Here is a 16,465-nt window from a genome sequence, read left to right on the forward strand (position 1 = left end):
CTGCAGCAGCAGTAGAAAGTGTGTCACTGGGACACGAGGCTCTCCCTAGGAGTCACATGGTGGATGTTCCTGAGCCGCGTGTTGGTGTCTGCGCAGTTGCAAGGAGAGAGTGAGCTTTGGCAGATTAACATTTTGCAGGAGAAGAGAGAGGCAGTGGCATAATCGAGCTCCGGCTGGCGTGAGAGAATCTTTGCACGCGCAGTCAAGCTCCAGTTCTTTCCCATCTAAGTGCCGGTGCAAATTACGAAGTTTAAAGAAGCAAATCGCCATCATCCCGTGCAAGCATTGCAACATAACTTCGGGCAGGGGGGAAAAAAGAAAGAGGAGAGGAAGAGAGCAGTTCTTTGCTTTCCTCCCTCCTCACTAATCGAATCTCAACTTGCATCATCGCTTGATATGAATGACAACTATCATCTGAACAGAATGGCGACTTTGGATGACAACAACAACGCTCCAGGTAAGCCCCTGCTTTTCATCTATCCGATTCCCACATCGATTTAATTTTCCCGTATTAAAAAAACGACGCTTTAACCTTCCTCATTCGCACATGTACTCTTGATACCTTTTGTGTGGGATAAAGCCCAGTCTCAGAGCTCAGCCTCCTTCTCCGATACGTTTGGTTTGTGCAATAGCACCCCAGCTAATCGGAGTCTGTTTTGTCAGAATAAGCTGGAAGGATACGCAGGGATCACACCTACCCAAATAGGGTGTTTATTTATGAAGAAGTTGCTTCTGAAGGAGTCTTTCCGAACCGCCATCCCACAGAATATACTTTGGGAAGTGGGAGGAAAGTCCGGAGGAAAATCGCTTAGATCCTCTCTTCTAGCCTGTTCCCATCTCCCGGTCAAAAATCATTAATTTGCCAGACGTGCACTGTGGCTCCCTCTTGGGGATCGGTAGAAAAGGGAGTAAAAAATTAAGTATCAGTTTTAAGGGAGGAGATCAACCTCCTCTTAATGAAAGTGTAGAGCTAAGCACTTGGGTCACTAATAGTCGCAGGCGGCGCCCTCTCTTGTCCTTTGAATTGAGGGGCCGATGGCGAATTAGGGCAGTCCGGAAGAAAAAGGAGCTGTTTTGCTTTCCTGTTGCGGCTCACAATTATTTTTCAATGTAATTTCGTCTGAGAGAATCAGGAAATTCGTTATCTCCTTCTCGATATTCTCCCCGCGCAGCTATGTTATCGCCCTGAGATGTCGCTCCCAGGGACCTTCCACCTCCCCCCCCCCAACGTTTGAAATCGCGTTGCCCCATTCTGGAATCCCACCCTTTTTTGGGATTCCCCCAGTGTGAGTCTCACGTGTCCTCTGTTCGGACTCAGCCACGTGCAAAGTTTGTTTTCCTCACCAGCTCCGCCCCTACCACCCATTGGCCTATCCCGCCTCAATTATATCTTTAACCACGCCTATTTTCGAAGTCATCATTCGGGAAGAAACAGTGTCCTGTCTCCTCCCTCCTGGGTGGGCCTTCTGATGGTCTTTGCTCGCGGGTGGAGGAGGAATCGGAACCAATGGAGGATGAGGGGAAGGGCAAAGCGTGAGGGGCGGAGCTGAGACAGAGAGGAGGGCAGGGGAACCATGTGAGAACGGGACACGTTGGGGAGACTCGTCAGACCTGCCAAGCTTATTGGTGCGTCTCCTATTCATTAAAATCAGTGAGGAACGGCGCTAGATCTTTGGGGCATATGAAAATTTTGATTAAGTCATGAGGCCAGTCCGAATGCCAACTGCGTGAGTGGAACCTGCCTGTTTTCTGCATCTTGGGATGTGCCCAGATAAACTAAAAATTAAATCATACGAGCATTTCAACCCTTGAACCTCTTCATTTTATTCTGAGACTAATCTGTCCCTACCACCACCACTAACCGCACCAGATGGCAGCCCCTAGCTAACCTTGATTAACTGTATAATCTAGGGTTACCCACTCCCGCTCTGTTGACCAGTACCGGGCCGCAGCATGCCAACAATTGGGCCGCAAACCAGTCCCTAGTGCCCAAAAGGTTGGGGACCTCTGGTATAAGCTGCTATAAAACTGCCAAGGAAAGTTTATGAACATAGTTGCAAGTAGCTGAACTTGATGCAAGATATGTTGCATTTGTTTTAAGGTAACTGTCATCACAATACAAGAGAAATAGATTCATTGAGGGGATTTCCTGAGTTATCCATATTGCTGGATTGTAAATTTCTTTAGCAATGAAACCTACTGGGATTGGGGTTGTCCACACCCCATATAATTGCACTCGTTTATATTCAGTATATTAGGGTTTGGTTTCTTTCTGAAAGTGGTTTGTATATATGTATATATGTTTAATAGTAATCTGTTATAATAAGTGATCAAATTCCCCTTTTCCTGCACATATATTTGTAGTGATGTCTTTATATCCAAATAGCTCTTACGCAGTTTTATTGCAAGCTTTCCATTGAGACTAATTCATACTAGTTTGTCCTCATGAAGTGAACAAATTGACAACTTCTAGCTTTGTATCCAAGACTAACATGTTGGCACTGCTCCAATATTATCTATACTCTCCATTTGGGTGACATATATTACAAGCAGACATGACACACCTTTCCCTTCTTTAGACCCATTTGGAAGTTCTCCAGCTTGATGTGCTCGTAACTTTCAGTGCTGTCTTGTGCCTTCAAGCATTATTTATTCTCTATGACTCACCTGGTATGGTCTGTTTTAATATTCCTGGGAGGGACAGCTGCACATGTGCACAGCTTCCTCCTGCTCCACCCTTCATGGTGTGATCTGGCAGATTTTCAAACCCTGCTGCTTACCTGTTAAACAAATAGAGAAGGAAGTGTGTTGTAAAGGAGAGAACAGCAGCGGAGGAGAAAAAAGGTCCTCGATCCTACAATTTGGCAGGAGTTCCCTTAGATCCAAATCAGAGACAAGATGATAAAGATGTTTGCCTTAACCAGCCAAGGGAGTTTTGGCTGCTTTCCAGGTCTCCCTGGCAGTTCTTAATTCAACTAGACACTTAACTGAAACTATCTTCATCTTATTTGTCCTTGATAACATTCCTGGTCATTATGCTTAAATTCAGAGATTGTCAAAAGTTTCAGATTAATACTGGGCTGCAGGGCATTTGGAGCAGTCTAAACCAGGAATAGTGAAATTGCTTTTGGGATGTTTGTTGTCTTTAAAGTTACTGAGAATTTCCTTTGGCTGCAGTAATTGGTGCTTTTTTTAAACAACAACAACAGAGATCATCTAGTCCAACACCCTGCTCAGTCAGGAAACCCTATACCAAGGCTTTTCAATCTTTTCACCCATTGTACCACTTTTAGGATATGGCAATATCCAAGTACCACCAGTCACCTAGCAAAGTGTCAAAAACTTGATGACCCCCCCAAAAAAGGAAAAAAGTGATAAAGTACAGGTAATTCTCAACTTACAACAGTTTGCTTAATGACTGTTCGAAGTTACAGTGGCACTGGAAAAAGTGCCCCCCAAGCCACAGCCGAGCAAGACACCTGCCTGCCCGCTCAATGGCGTTCTTCCTGCTGTCCAAGGTTTTCATTGTTGTGAGCATTTCTGTTGAGCAGCAGGGTTGGGGGGGGAGTTTAGCTTTTATTCCCCCCCCCCATCTGCTGGGTGGTTGCAGCAGGTTTTGATCACTTCACATGACACTGTGACCGTCATAAATATGAATCAGTTGCCAAGTATCTGAATGTAAATCACAAGACCCTGGAGATGCTGCAACATTCTAGCTGATTGATGCTTCTTCAGGGCTCAGCAGAAGCACCAGGATCAGTGCCAAGCTCCAGCTGGAGCCTGGCGCGAATCCTAGTGCTTCCACTGAGCCCTGACAGCCCTGCAGCTCCAGCCATCTCTCATTCAGGCTTGTGCGGTGCTGCCACTAGTTCAGCTCATTCCCTTCCCCCACTACTACTTTTCTAAGATGGTCGCGTACCACCTGTCAGATGCTAATGTACCACAGGTGGTACCCGTACCACTGGTTGAAAAGCCCTGCCATATACTATTTCAGACAAATGGCTGTCCAGTCTCTTCTTAAAAACTTCCAGTGTTGGAGCATTCACAGCTTCTGGAGGCAGGTTGTTCCACTGATAAATTGTTCCAACTGTCAGGAAATTTCTCCTAGTTTGCTTCTCTCTTTGGCTAGTTTCCATCTGTTGCTTCTTGTCCTGCCTTCAAGTGCTTTGGAGAATAGCTTGACTCCCTCTTCTTTGTGGCAGCCCCTGAGATATTGGAATACTGCTATCATGTCACCCCTAATTCTTCTCTTCATTAAACTAGACATACCCAATTCCAGCAACCATTCCTTATATGTTTTAGCCTCCAGTCTCCAGTTTCTGATAAGAAATGTCATTCATAAGCCACCCCACTCCTCACCCCATTTTGCAGCCTTCTGATATCAGTTGACACTTAGATTGCCATTTTTATTTTCTGCAGCTGCAAAAGGAAAAAAAGCCCTCTCATTTCCCCACTTACTCTCATTGAAACCTCATTTCTGCAGAACCAGTGGCAAATTAGTGGATAAGCAGGTTGCCTCTGCCTCATTAAATATGGAGAAAAAGTCCCTTATAATGTAAGAGGTACAAATGAATGAAAGGAGTCCCATTTGTGGAGCCCCTATTCTGATCTTCCTTGTTGTCTAAGAAGGTTAAGATCTAGATTAAAAGTTACAATTTCAACAGGATCAGGAATCCAGTTTCCAGGTGCATTGAGAGTTAGAGGATACTTACTAGGATTTTTTTTTAACCTAATTGGTATTTGGGAGTATAAGGGAATGTCGTGTGTGTGTGTGTGTGTGTGTGTGTGTGTGTGTGTGTGTGTGTGTGTGTGTGTGTGTAGGAATGCCTGAAATGAGTTTATATTATCCATAACACTAGAATTGGAGAGGGGGTGGTGGTGGATGTTTCAGATACAAGAAATTCAGTAATGCAGGCAGTACAGCAAATAAAAAAAATAGATGCAACTTCTAAAATATGCCTAGGCATATTTATTTATTTTTTTAGGCAGTAAAGTACTACAGAGATTTTTTTTTCTGAAGAAGGATTCTTCGCTAATCCCAGTTTTGGATGGAAAATATTTTGTGGGGGCAGTTGGGGGGGGAAAGTATCTTGCATTATGATACTAAAAGAGTAGTACAAGGGTAGAAGACCTTAGCTAGGAGGTCTTGTCTTGATTAAGGCAGGTGACATCTTAACCTTTTTTGATGATGTAGAGCAGCCAAACATAGGTAGCAAGTTCTAGCAGTTCAGCCTTCTCAAATGGGATGCATTTCAGGTATGTTGGGACTGCAGATCCAGAAATCCCTGCCAAGACCTCAGTTTGGGAAAGGCTAAATTAATTCATGCCCTTCCTCTTCTCTGTTGGCAAAGGAGAATGCCTTTGGATTGCCAGGCATAACTGGTATTGTTTCAGTTTCTCCTAAGCAAGTAGTCCCAGCTCTTGGGCTGCACTTAATAACTGAGCTGGCAGAGATAAAGCTTGGCAGTCCCAGCCAAGCCTGGCTTGTTGTCCAAAGCCTACCTGGGCATCGAATGTGCTTCTCCCACGTGATCTTGTTTATAATCCTTCCGGTATGGATAATTTTGTTTTTGTTGCTCCAAGATTCCTTGGCAGTAATACTTGCTTCCTGGCAAGTAGCGCAGTTCTGAAACCTTTTTGAAAGTCTTTTCTTAATCACCAGGTTCCCAATTTAATTGGTCTTTTAGATATGATGGATTTTTTTAAAAGAAATAATTATTTTGGCTTCCACCTGTTTTTCAGTGAAATTTTGGCTGCCTGATTCATTGCTATAAATTGTTTGCTTTTTCATATCCCACCCCACCCCACCCCCATTTGCAGTTTACTATATAGGTCAGCATCTGAAAGCAGAAAGAATTGGATTGCAAAATAAATAATTTTGGTGAGATGAGTTCAGAGTTCGCAGCTAGGAAATAAATTTTATAAAGTTTTATCCAGATGTGTTTGGGAAGAAAAGTCTGCCACACTTCCCATACACTGGGCTGCTTTGTTTTCCTGCTCCTAAGTTTATTTACAGTAGTGCTGTTGTAATTCATCCTCGTCCAGTTTCTAGTACATGGACACTGTGTTCCCATTCACTGTTCTGCCACATTTTATGCAAGTTGATTGTCCATATTGTAAACTGATTCACTAATTGCCACTAATTGGGTATATGATGATACACACAAATAGTATGATATGAGAGGCATATAGGAAGGAAATAAATTTTGTAGTTGCAGATGATGAGAGTTGACATTCCTTTCTTAAAGTAAATGTCTATGGAGATTCTCAGTCATTCAAGTCTGGTTGTCTCAAAGATGCTTTTTGAAGAGGCAACTGGACTTTTTTGTTTTTCTTTCCTTCCATTCCCCACCATCCAGTCAGAGCTGAGATGAGAAGCGAAATGGCTTCAAAGAAAAATAAATCCAGTTGCCTTTTGAAAAAGCACCTTTGAGACTTTTTTAAAGTATAATGCTAGCTAGAGATGATTACCCTTGATAAGCAAAAATGCTTCTGTATTTCAGGATAAATGCTTGAAACAGAGTTGATTCAGTAGATAAGAAGCAAGGAAAAACTCTCATAGAAATTTAAAGTTTGGAAGGTATCTGGAAGCCATCTAATCTAAAAGCCTGTGTGCTACAATAATCTTACTAAAGCATCCTTGAATGGTGGGCATGTCAGTCTTCCAGACATTTATTCATCTGGCTGAGATGGAATGTAAAGTATTCTCATGGAATTCTTGCCTTACATATATGACTCAGTAGATCTAGATTGCTAGCTGTATATGAAATAGGGAAGCAATTTAATCCCAAGTCAATCCTTTGATGTATGTGGGAGTCTTTGTATTATTACCCTTAGCAGCTTGCTAAGTCTTCAGCTATTTGTTCACTAAACATTTCTTGAACCACATTGCCTCTCTGCTAGTATAATAAATGAAATATTTTCTTTTCTCAAATACATTCAGAAATGCACAATGTTCTTTTTTTAGTAGTGGTTTTCTAAGATAAAGTTCAGCATTTGGCAAGGTGTTTCTGTCTCTTCTCTTTCTCCTTTCCTTTTTCTTCTGCATTTCTAAAACCTGTTTCTTTGGTCACTTCCCTAATCTGAACTCTCCTAGTGTGCAAAAATGGCCCTTCCCAGAATTCCTAGCCTGAATGGCTAGAGCAGTGTTTCTCAACCTTGACTACTTTAAGATGTGTGGACTTCAATTCCCAGACTTTCTAGATGAGCACGCTGGCGGGGAAATTCTGGGAGTTGAAGTCCATACATCTTAAACTAGTCAAGGTTCAGAAACACTGGGCTAGAGGTATTTTGGGAAATGCAGTCCTGACACATTTGGAAGTGCCAGATGAGGAAAGGCTGTCTTAGCCTGGAAGCCTACAAGACTTCTGTTTTTAAAACACAGTTACAATAATCTTAAATGAAAATCCTCTTGAAAGGGTTTTATTTATTAGATATATGCCCTTCAAAATGTGTGGACTTAAACTCCCAGAATTCCCCAGCCAGCATGTTGGGGGACTTTGGGTAACCTTCAAGGGGCAGGTTCTAAGGTGTTTAGAATTTTTAGGATCAGTATCAGTACTTGAAATATGTGGTATGGTGGTGCAGTGGTTAGAATGCAGCATTGCAGGCTGACTCTGCCCACTGCCAGGAGTTCAATCCTGATTGGCTCAAGTTTGATTCAGCCTTCCATCCTTCTGAGGTCGGTAAAATGAGGACCCAGATTGTTGGGGGCAAATATGCTCTATAAACTGCTTAGAGCAGCAGTGTCAAACTGCTGGCCTGTAGGCCAGATGTGTAATGCAGAAGCCACGCCCACCCCATTGCTGGCAATGGCAAAACTCTCCCAGTACATTGCGCGATGTCACGTGACATCATGAGTTTGACATGTCTGGCCTTTAGAGAATACTATAAAGTACCATGAAGCAGTATAGGAGTTCTATTACTATTGCTATTGAAATATGTCCACTAGAAGTATGTCAGGAGTATCTCACAGGATCTGTATCTTGTAACCGTGTTCAGGTGCAGCATTTTGAGTCAGCATAGTTTTTAGAATTTAGCAAGGAGAGGACATGTTGTAGTAATCAAGGAGATATTGCAAAGGCATGTAAAGTGCCAAGATTCTCTTCGTCACTGCACTGTTGATGAATCCAGTGGCAGCTGAGTATCAAACCTGTTCATTCAGTGGGAGAGCAACTGTATTTAAAACAGAACTCCAATTCACTGGTCCCTTTTTATGTCTTGTCAGCATCTTGGTTTTGTTGGATTTAATTTCAGTTTGTTTTCCATTACCCCACCAGATGCTACCTAGCATATGATGAGTTTCTTCTTTAAAAGATTTATGGTAACTTTTTGAGGTGAAGCAGTTGGAATTACATACTGTATTTTATAATCTGTTCCACCATTGACAGATTTACTCTGGAGGGTGAGAGATTACTATCTGTTGACAATCCCATGTATCCTTAACTATGGGGTCAGGGTAGAACCTCAGATTCGGCTCCAAAAGGTTTTTTGGCATATTGATGATCCTGGGATTAGTCTTCATAGCCCCAACTTTATATAGAATAGCATAACAAGCAGCTGCTTTGAGGTGTGTCATATGGGGCCACATTCATACCTGGATGCAATTCTAAGGATCTTTTGGTGGTAGAACCCAGGTACTGTATAGCCCTCAGAATGCATGATCTAGATTATTATGATCAGTTGGAATTTATGAGCAGAGGATAGTAAGTAACTGATCCTGGGTACACTTTAAAAAAGAAGACTGAATCTATTTTAATAATGGGATGGAATACCACTAGAAAATCCCAGGGCTGTATACAAGTCTGAGAAATAGAAGAGATTATTGTGACAAACCATTTTTGTATTATTCTCAAAAGAACTATGTGAATATGTCAGAGTAGCTGCCAGCAGTCAAGCTTGATTCAGTGGAATGTTTGCCATTTTGTTTATCTGAGAGAAAGGCTGCTCCAATATTTTAGTTTACTTTTGTCCGATATGAGCTCTACAGCTTCATGTTGTCAGGGGGATTACTTGCAACAGTGAAATTTAAAAATCTATCCTATTTCTAAGATGGTTAACAGTTTGTCAAGCTTCACCTAGATGGCATATTAGAGACATCCAGTTACCTGCCAGAAACAATCAATTGGGAGACTATGCAAGTGCTCTAGGGTAAGAGACTATCAGATTTTTTTTCTTTTTCTTTATGCAGGTGGTGTGATCAGTTACATTGGTTCAAATGGATCTTCCCCAAGTTGCACCAGTCCCATTTCTTTGTGTGGCAGTGACAGTTTGAATGGCAGCTGCCAACTGTCATCCCATCCAGCGTTTCCCAACTACTTCCCACCTTCGCCCACTGGATCTCTGGTGAAAGATTCTGGACGTCTCTACGGGGGTGGTTCAGCTGGACTTTGTGATGATGCTTCCCCATCGTCATCGTCATCTTCCTCCTCTTCCTACAGCTCTGGAGGTTCTCCAATGGGACTCCAAGTGACCTTGGATGATGGGAGGCGTGTCTCCCCTATCAAAAGCACCACCAGCAGCAGCATCACGAGTGAGTGATGAGCTGGAAAGCTGCGCTTTGGGGGATGGGATCTGATTGAGAATGCTGAGGTGAGCATGGATTTGGGAGTGAGTGTTGAGATGACCACATCTCACAGGGTAGTTGTGGGCTCACAGTTCCATCAACTACCGACTCTTTTGGCAGACTGGGATTCAGGTACTTCAGTTTGTCAGTGTTGCCTTTCTGACATTGATTCTAGCTGTGTTCCTCAAAACCAGCTATGTGCATCCAATGCTTTGAAAGCTCACCAATATTGAAGAGGCTGAAGCTGTAGCATTGTGAATCAATCTTCACACAAAGAATCTCACAGTCTTTGTCTCTCTCCTTCAGAACTCAATGGGATGGTCCTTCTATGTAAAGTTTGTGGTGATGTTGCTTCCGGCTTCCATTATGGTGTCCATGCCTGTGAAGGCTGCAAGGTAAAGTTTTTGATGTATATACAACAGAAACATGTTGGACTTCAAAATTCACCTGGCTTAAGATTGTGAGAAGGGGGTTACCTCAACATACTCAAAACTTTCCAATACTTTGAACAAGGAGAAAATATCTCTTTTCACATAAATGAATCTATGAGAATATCCTCTTTACAAGTCTTTGATTAGAGACTGAGACCTGCTTGTGGGCATAGTAGCACTTTTGAGCATATTGTGCTGTAGAGATCAGGTCTATGTATTGCTCTTAGTGACATCGAACATTTATAGTGTGATTTGATTACTTATCTGCTCTTTTGATAGCTCCGTCTCTGAGTTAACTGCTCGAGACTCCCCATCCAAATGCAATGGTACTTAATAGAGCCATTCCAACTGTTTTATTTGGGGATAATAAAAATTGTCAGCATTTCTAGATGGTATAGCTCAGGGGTAGGCAACCCAAAACACTCAAAGAGCCACTTGGACCCATTTCCCACTAAAAACAAAACACTGGGAGCCACAAAACCCTTTTGATATCTAAAAGGAAGATAACACTGCATATATCCTTTTTTACCTTATATATATGTGTGTGTGTGTATATGTGTCACACACACACATATACACATGTACACACACACACACACACACTCTCACACACACACACACACACATATATATATATCATAAAGGTAACAAAGGATATATGCAGTGTTATCTTCATTTTAGATATCTGTCTCTCTTTCTTTCCGCCCTTGGTCTGCCAGTCCTCTTCCCCCACTCTCTTTCTCTCTCTCTCTTTCCTCTCTCTCCTTCTCTCTCTCTCTCTTTCTCCCCCCCTATCCCATCTGCTCACCTGGCAAGCTGGCTTCAGGCTGTTCTCCAACAAGCTCAGAGGTAGACAACCTCGGCTTTTTTATGACTCAGGGACTTCAATTCCCAGAATTCCTAAGTCAGCATAGCTGGGCTAGCTAGCTCTCTCCTGCCCTTCCTGCTTCCTGCAGCAAAGGGAGGAGCCACGCCCAAAAAGATTTTCAGCTTGTCGGAGAACAATGAGTCCACTCTCTTTTACACACACACACACACACACACACACACACACAGAGAGAGAGAGAGAGAGAGAGAGAGAGAGATGGAGAGAGACAGAGAAGCAGGGAAGCGCAAGTGCCTCTCTCTGTCTCTCTCTGCAAATGGCAGAGGAGGCTGGGAGCCACAGGGGAAGGCTCAAAGAGCCGCATGCGGCTCCAGAGCCGCAGGTTGCCGACCTGTGGTATAGCTGCAAGAATGCTTTGGATGCTGACATGCAGCTAAGCAGGGTATAGGATTCCTCTGCAGTCAATTCTGCTTCAGCTATAAAAATATTTTAATACAAAGGCAATACAATGCATTGTTTTTAGAGATTCTTACTTGCAATTACTATGGAGAAAATATTTTTGTGTCAGACTATATGTAGGTAAATAGCAAATGTAGTTTTTTTCTCCTCTCAGATTTGCGCTATAGACTAGTGTTTCTGAACCTTAGCAACTTTAAGATTTAAGCAACTTTCATTTTCAGCTTTCAATTTTCAGGTCCAATTTTCACCTTTCAATCAACATGGAGAATTTTGGGAGTTGAAATCCACCAGTTAAAGTTGCCATTGTTGAGATTGCTCTAGACATTTATAAGCTAATGAGGTTCCTACCCTCTTTTCCTAGGGCCAAGCGTGTAACAGAATTGTTGCATGAAAAAAAAATGCTCTTGAGAACATTGACACCAAAAGCACTTGCAGTTATATTCTGCTTCACAATCCCTGGTTAAAAATGCCTGTGTCTCACAACTGCAGGGTTTCTTTCGGCGCAGCATTCAGCAGAACATCCAATATAAAAAGTGCCTGAAAAACGAGACTTGCAGCATTGTCCGCATTAATCGGAATCGTTGCCAGCAGTGTCGCTTTAAGAAGTGCCTGAGGGTTGGCATGTCTCGTGATGGTGAGTTCCTGTGGCAGGAAATTAGAGTTCTCAGGAAGAGCAACAGTCCAGTCTTGTTTAAACCTTTTGGTGGACTCTCTGGGTGATCTCCAAAGATACGATATTTATTCAAAGGGTAAATCATATACACTACAGTACAGACGTTTTGGGTTGTGTTGCATCTTTGGGGCAGATGTTGTTGACCCTGGAGAGCTCCTAAAAGGTCTTAATAAAAAAAGGTCTGAAGTTGGAAATGGCAAGAGATGGTGGGGAGAGAGGAGTGACAAGAGTTGCTGTCTTTCTCCACTGGTAATGTACCTCCTGGAGATATTAGGATCAGGTTCTTGCATGGTGCACTTGGGCAGCATTGTTGAAGGGCTTGGGGAAGGTTATGTGGGGGTTGGGGTTTTTTGGGGAGAGAACAAATATTTCAGTCTTGTGGAATTTCTTTGCTTGCTGGCATAGATTGTTCTCTAAAAGGACTAAGCACAGTTAGACCTGGTTAGTACTTGGATGGAAGGAAATCTCAGAAATGTATGCTGGAAAAATAAAATGGAAGCAATGGCAAACTACTCTGTATTGTGGCAATGATGAGAATATATGCCACCTAACTCTAAACAATTTGATACGTGTAAAACCCCCAGATTTCCATTGATTAATTTATCCCGCTATTGTTTTATTTGTCACCAAAAGGGAAGGCATGTGTAAGCCTTCTTTCCTTAACTCATCAATAGAAAGTTGTTGAAGATGATGTTTATCCCATCCCTGCTTCACTTCACTGGGCTTTTTGGAAGAGTTTTTGCTTCTAAGAAAAGCCATGGATTAGATTGCAGTGTTTAAATACCCATGTTGATCCTTGGATTCCATAGAAATATTTAATGTATTGTCATCTTTTTTCTGTGTCCTGTGCAGCTGTACGATTTGGGCGCATCCCCAAGCGTGAGAAGCAAAGGATGCTGGCTGAGATGCAGAGTGCAATGAACATGGCTAATAACCAACTGAGTGCACAGTGCCTCCCTGAGAATCTGCCCACAGGGCATCCACAGTCCAGTACTCTCTTGCTGGGCCATCAGTCTCAACTGGCACCTTCTTCCCCACCTTCCCGTGTAGCCTCCCCACCCCAGACATTTCCTTGCTTCTCCCAGTTTTCTCAGCAGTTAACACCTCCACGATCCCCAAGCCCTGGAGATGTCATGGAGGATGTCATCGCACAAGTGGCTAAAGCCCACAAAGAGATTTTTGTTTATGCCCATGACAAACTGGCTACGGGGCCCCACCCACCAACAGGGAGTAACAGTTCTCCTAGTTGGGACAACAACTGGTTGGTCAATGGCTATCACACCAGTGGGCTGCATCTTCAAAATGACAATTGGAACCCTGGCTCTGCCTCTAGCCCTGCTTGTCACCAGCATATCAATGGACATAGGTTTTGTCCCTCTGGGGAAACAGACTTCTCCCTTAGGCAAGGCGAAACCAAAGTCTTGGTAAGTGTTACATTGCCATGGACCTTCTCATTTGCCTTTCAAATTCAGTTGTTGCTAAATTGTTCTTCGGCTGCTGCTGGTTGGGTTTGTGGCCAGAAAATCAAGTACTTCCCTGGGATGGGAATGAAATTCAAATCAAGAAAGTTATGTTCGTCTTAGTCATTTGGTTAATTATTCACCATGTGATTGGGGTGTATTTTTATCTCCACTATTTTTATGTTCTGGATGCTTATTGTTTATTAAAATTAGGTTAGTTGTTCTGCTGGTGCCTTAAGAGAAGTTGCTGCTTATTTACCTTATTCATCTAAGGAAGAGGGTTTATTTTCCCCGTCTTTAAAGTTTGTTCTGCAGATGCAGATGTTCTTTTTATTTCATAAACTATTATGGATCCTTCAGCAAACAATAGCTGGAATATTTTTCTTAGAATAATAAATAATGCCCATCCATTTGGAGTAGTGTTCAATAACCTTTCAGAGCCTTTTGACCTCTGAGTGAAGGTCAGAGAATTTGCCCCATTAAAAACTGATTGGGTGTGCAATCTGAGGTTGCCATTATATAAGAGGTAATCTGCCCAAAATAATGGCAGGAGATGGATCCTGCTGTTCAACTATATGCATGTAAAGGAAGGAATGTGTGCATTGTAAATTCTCAGTATTTCACTGTGGTTGCACTAATCACTATGTGAAAGCTCAGTTTTCATGATTTTTTTAAAAAAAGAATATGAGCAGTAAGAAAATCAAAGTTTGCTAAAATTTTATTTTAAGAATGTACATCACAATTAGCAGGTAAGAAAACTTTTTTTTCTTAGAGCTATGGAAAAAAATTATGCACACAGCCAGAAATGGTGCTTAGCAGTTTTTTTTTTTTTGCAGGGTTACCTATTTCCAACCACTTTAATCCATACCCTAGTTTGTCCTTACATGACTATTTCCCCTCCTAACAGGCGTGCCCAATGAATTGTCATCCTCATGGTTACAGTGGCCGCACAGTTCAGGAGATTTGGGAGGATTTCTCACTGAGTTTTGTGTCAGCTGTACGAGAAGTTGTGGAATTTGCTAAACACATTCCGGGATTTCGGGAGCTGTCACAACATGACCAAGTCTCACTACTCAAAGCTGGCACATTTGAGGTAGGAAAATTTCCACCTACAGTTTAAGATCCTCCTTAGTCACAAGCTATTGATATTCTGTGCTGGAAATACTTCTTCCCAGAAACCTACTTCGTATTTGTAAATAGTGCATAGCAAACACAGAGCAGCAAGGTTGTTTTTAAATCCCATCACAAATTTCCATCTTTTTTTCTTTTAGTACCAAGAAAGCATTAAAAAGACATTGTGTGTTGGCTTCTCTCTCAAATATAAACTAATTAGAAATAATTAAAGATTGTTGTCAGAATGGTCTGCTTCTAGGAGACTGTAACCTAGCCACACCCAGAGCAAAATAAGTGCTTTGAAAACCAGGAAAAGAATTTAGCTGAAATTCTGACACATCGTTTTTGAGATCTTTGAAAAACAACCACCTTGCGATTTGATCCTTAGTATGTTGCAGCCTAACTTGAGAGATGATCGACATCATTTTTGCAAATTAATAGTGGAGAAAAGGATTAGGGCTAATCTTTGCCAACATGTCTGTATGATATGGGATTATGTGTTTGGGCAATCTCAGCATCATCAAAAATTGTCCTTTTGTATCTTCATTACATTTAATGTATACTTAAAATGAGTGCCATTTGTGGCGCATCACAACCTTTGCATTTCCTATGGATACCACTGGTCCTGATGTTACTATGCAGATATTTTCCAATGTTAAGACATATTTATTGACATAAAGTCAAATTTTTATGACTTTTCAAAATAAAATTTAAGTCAACATAGTTATACAAATGTGCCAGGTATATTTTACTGGAAATGTGGATATCTGTATACATAGTAGTGGAGAAAGATAAAGATAACTTCATGTTTTAGCCCATGGGATTGCCATATCTCTCAAGCTTATGCTATGATAGATAGATGAGAGTTTGCATTATATTCTTAAACTCATTGGCTTTGGAAGCATCTTGGAAGATTCTTGGCAGGAAACTCAAGTATTGAAAAATGGTGAGTTACATCCTAAAACTTGTATTCATGGAAAACTCAAGATGATTGTGAAGTAAGCTGTGTGTGTAAGTTTCATTTTTCTTCTTAAGTAGGCATATTGATGGGCTTTTTATAGCAGTGAAAGACATCAAGAGAATGTAATACATTAGATTCTTCATTTTGAGTCTGAACGTTGCCGTGGCATGAAAGGCACAAATTGCAATAATTATAATTACCCTTCCTAAATTGTAATTATAATCTCAAAATGTGAAAATGTTTCTGATGTCATTTTGGTGTTTGTTTTTTCAAAAAAATTAAAAAGCACTTGACAAGTGTTTGTGGAAGCATACTTATATTCTGAAAGTTCTTTATCTTTTCTCTCTAACCCCAGGTGCTAATGGTTCGGTTTGCCTCCCTTTTCAATGTCAAGGAGCAGACTATAACATTCACCAGTCACACAAAGTACAACCTTGAAGAGTTGTGGGGGATGGGCATGGATGACTTGTTAATATCCATGTTTGAGTTCAGTGAGAAGCTTAGTGCCTTGCAACTATCTGAAGAAGAACTAGGCCTCTTCACAGCAGTGGTGCTGATCTCTGCAGGCAAGTATCCCTTGACCCCAGTCCCAATATACAGACTTTCTGATTGTATCCTTTGCCCAGCATAGCCTGTTCACATTTGTTTGCTGTCCCTGCCATACCTTGCCAGATTTGTGATTCTTCACTATCCAAATGTAGCCCCCAGCTCCCTCACACAAATCTTTTTTTTTTTAGTCCCTACCCTTCAAATACCCGAAACCTTGTAGGTGTAACTGAAATCCTCCGTATTCCTCTTCGATCCCATAACCTCTCCCTTCAACAGTATATTTTAGCGGTTTATGTCCTTGGGGACAAGACCTTTGTTTGCTGTGAAGTAAGATGCATGGTCATGGTTCTTTAGAAATCATAACCATGTTTCAAGGATTGTGATTTGCAGATCATCTCTGGCATGATTTTCTTACAATTGGGCATTCT

At 41.7% G+C, this 16,465-nt stretch overlaps 1 protein-coding gene across 2 annotated transcripts in view; it reads left to right on the plus strand.

Moving 5' to 3' along the window:
* Positions 1 to 16,465, plus strand: part of NR1D1 (nuclear receptor subfamily 1 group D member 1) — a 22,429-nt gene continuing 5,964 nt past the window's right edge. Inside the window, exons 1-8 of one of the 2 annotated variants that reach the window (XM_039358799.1) lie at positions 1 to 457; positions 9,191 to 9,345; positions 9,441 to 9,532; positions 9,872 to 9,960; positions 11,771 to 11,915; positions 12,807 to 13,378; positions 14,322 to 14,507; positions 15,844 to 16,054. In XM_039358799.1, the coding sequence (XP_039214733.1) occupies positions 9,275 to 9,345; positions 9,441 to 9,532; positions 9,872 to 9,960; positions 11,771 to 11,915; positions 12,807 to 13,378; positions 14,322 to 14,507; positions 15,844 to 16,054 (1,366 nt within the window). In that variant the 5' untranslated portion in view covers positions 1 to 457; positions 9,191 to 9,274. Of the gene's footprint in view, positions 458 to 9,190; positions 9,533 to 9,871; positions 9,961 to 11,770; positions 11,916 to 12,806; positions 13,379 to 14,321; positions 14,508 to 15,843; positions 16,055 to 16,465 lie in introns of both variants that reach the window. The other variant, XM_039358798.1, reaches the window with a different exon arrangement.

This window comes from Crotalus tigris, unplaced genomic scaffold (genome assembly GCF_016545835.1).
Source record: "Crotalus tigris isolate CLP2741 ecotype Arizona unplaced genomic scaffold, ASM1654583v1 scf7180000019068.10715455, whole genome shotgun sequence".
Lineage (NCBI taxonomy): Eukaryota > Metazoa > Chordata > Lepidosauria > Squamata > Viperidae > Crotalus > Crotalus tigris.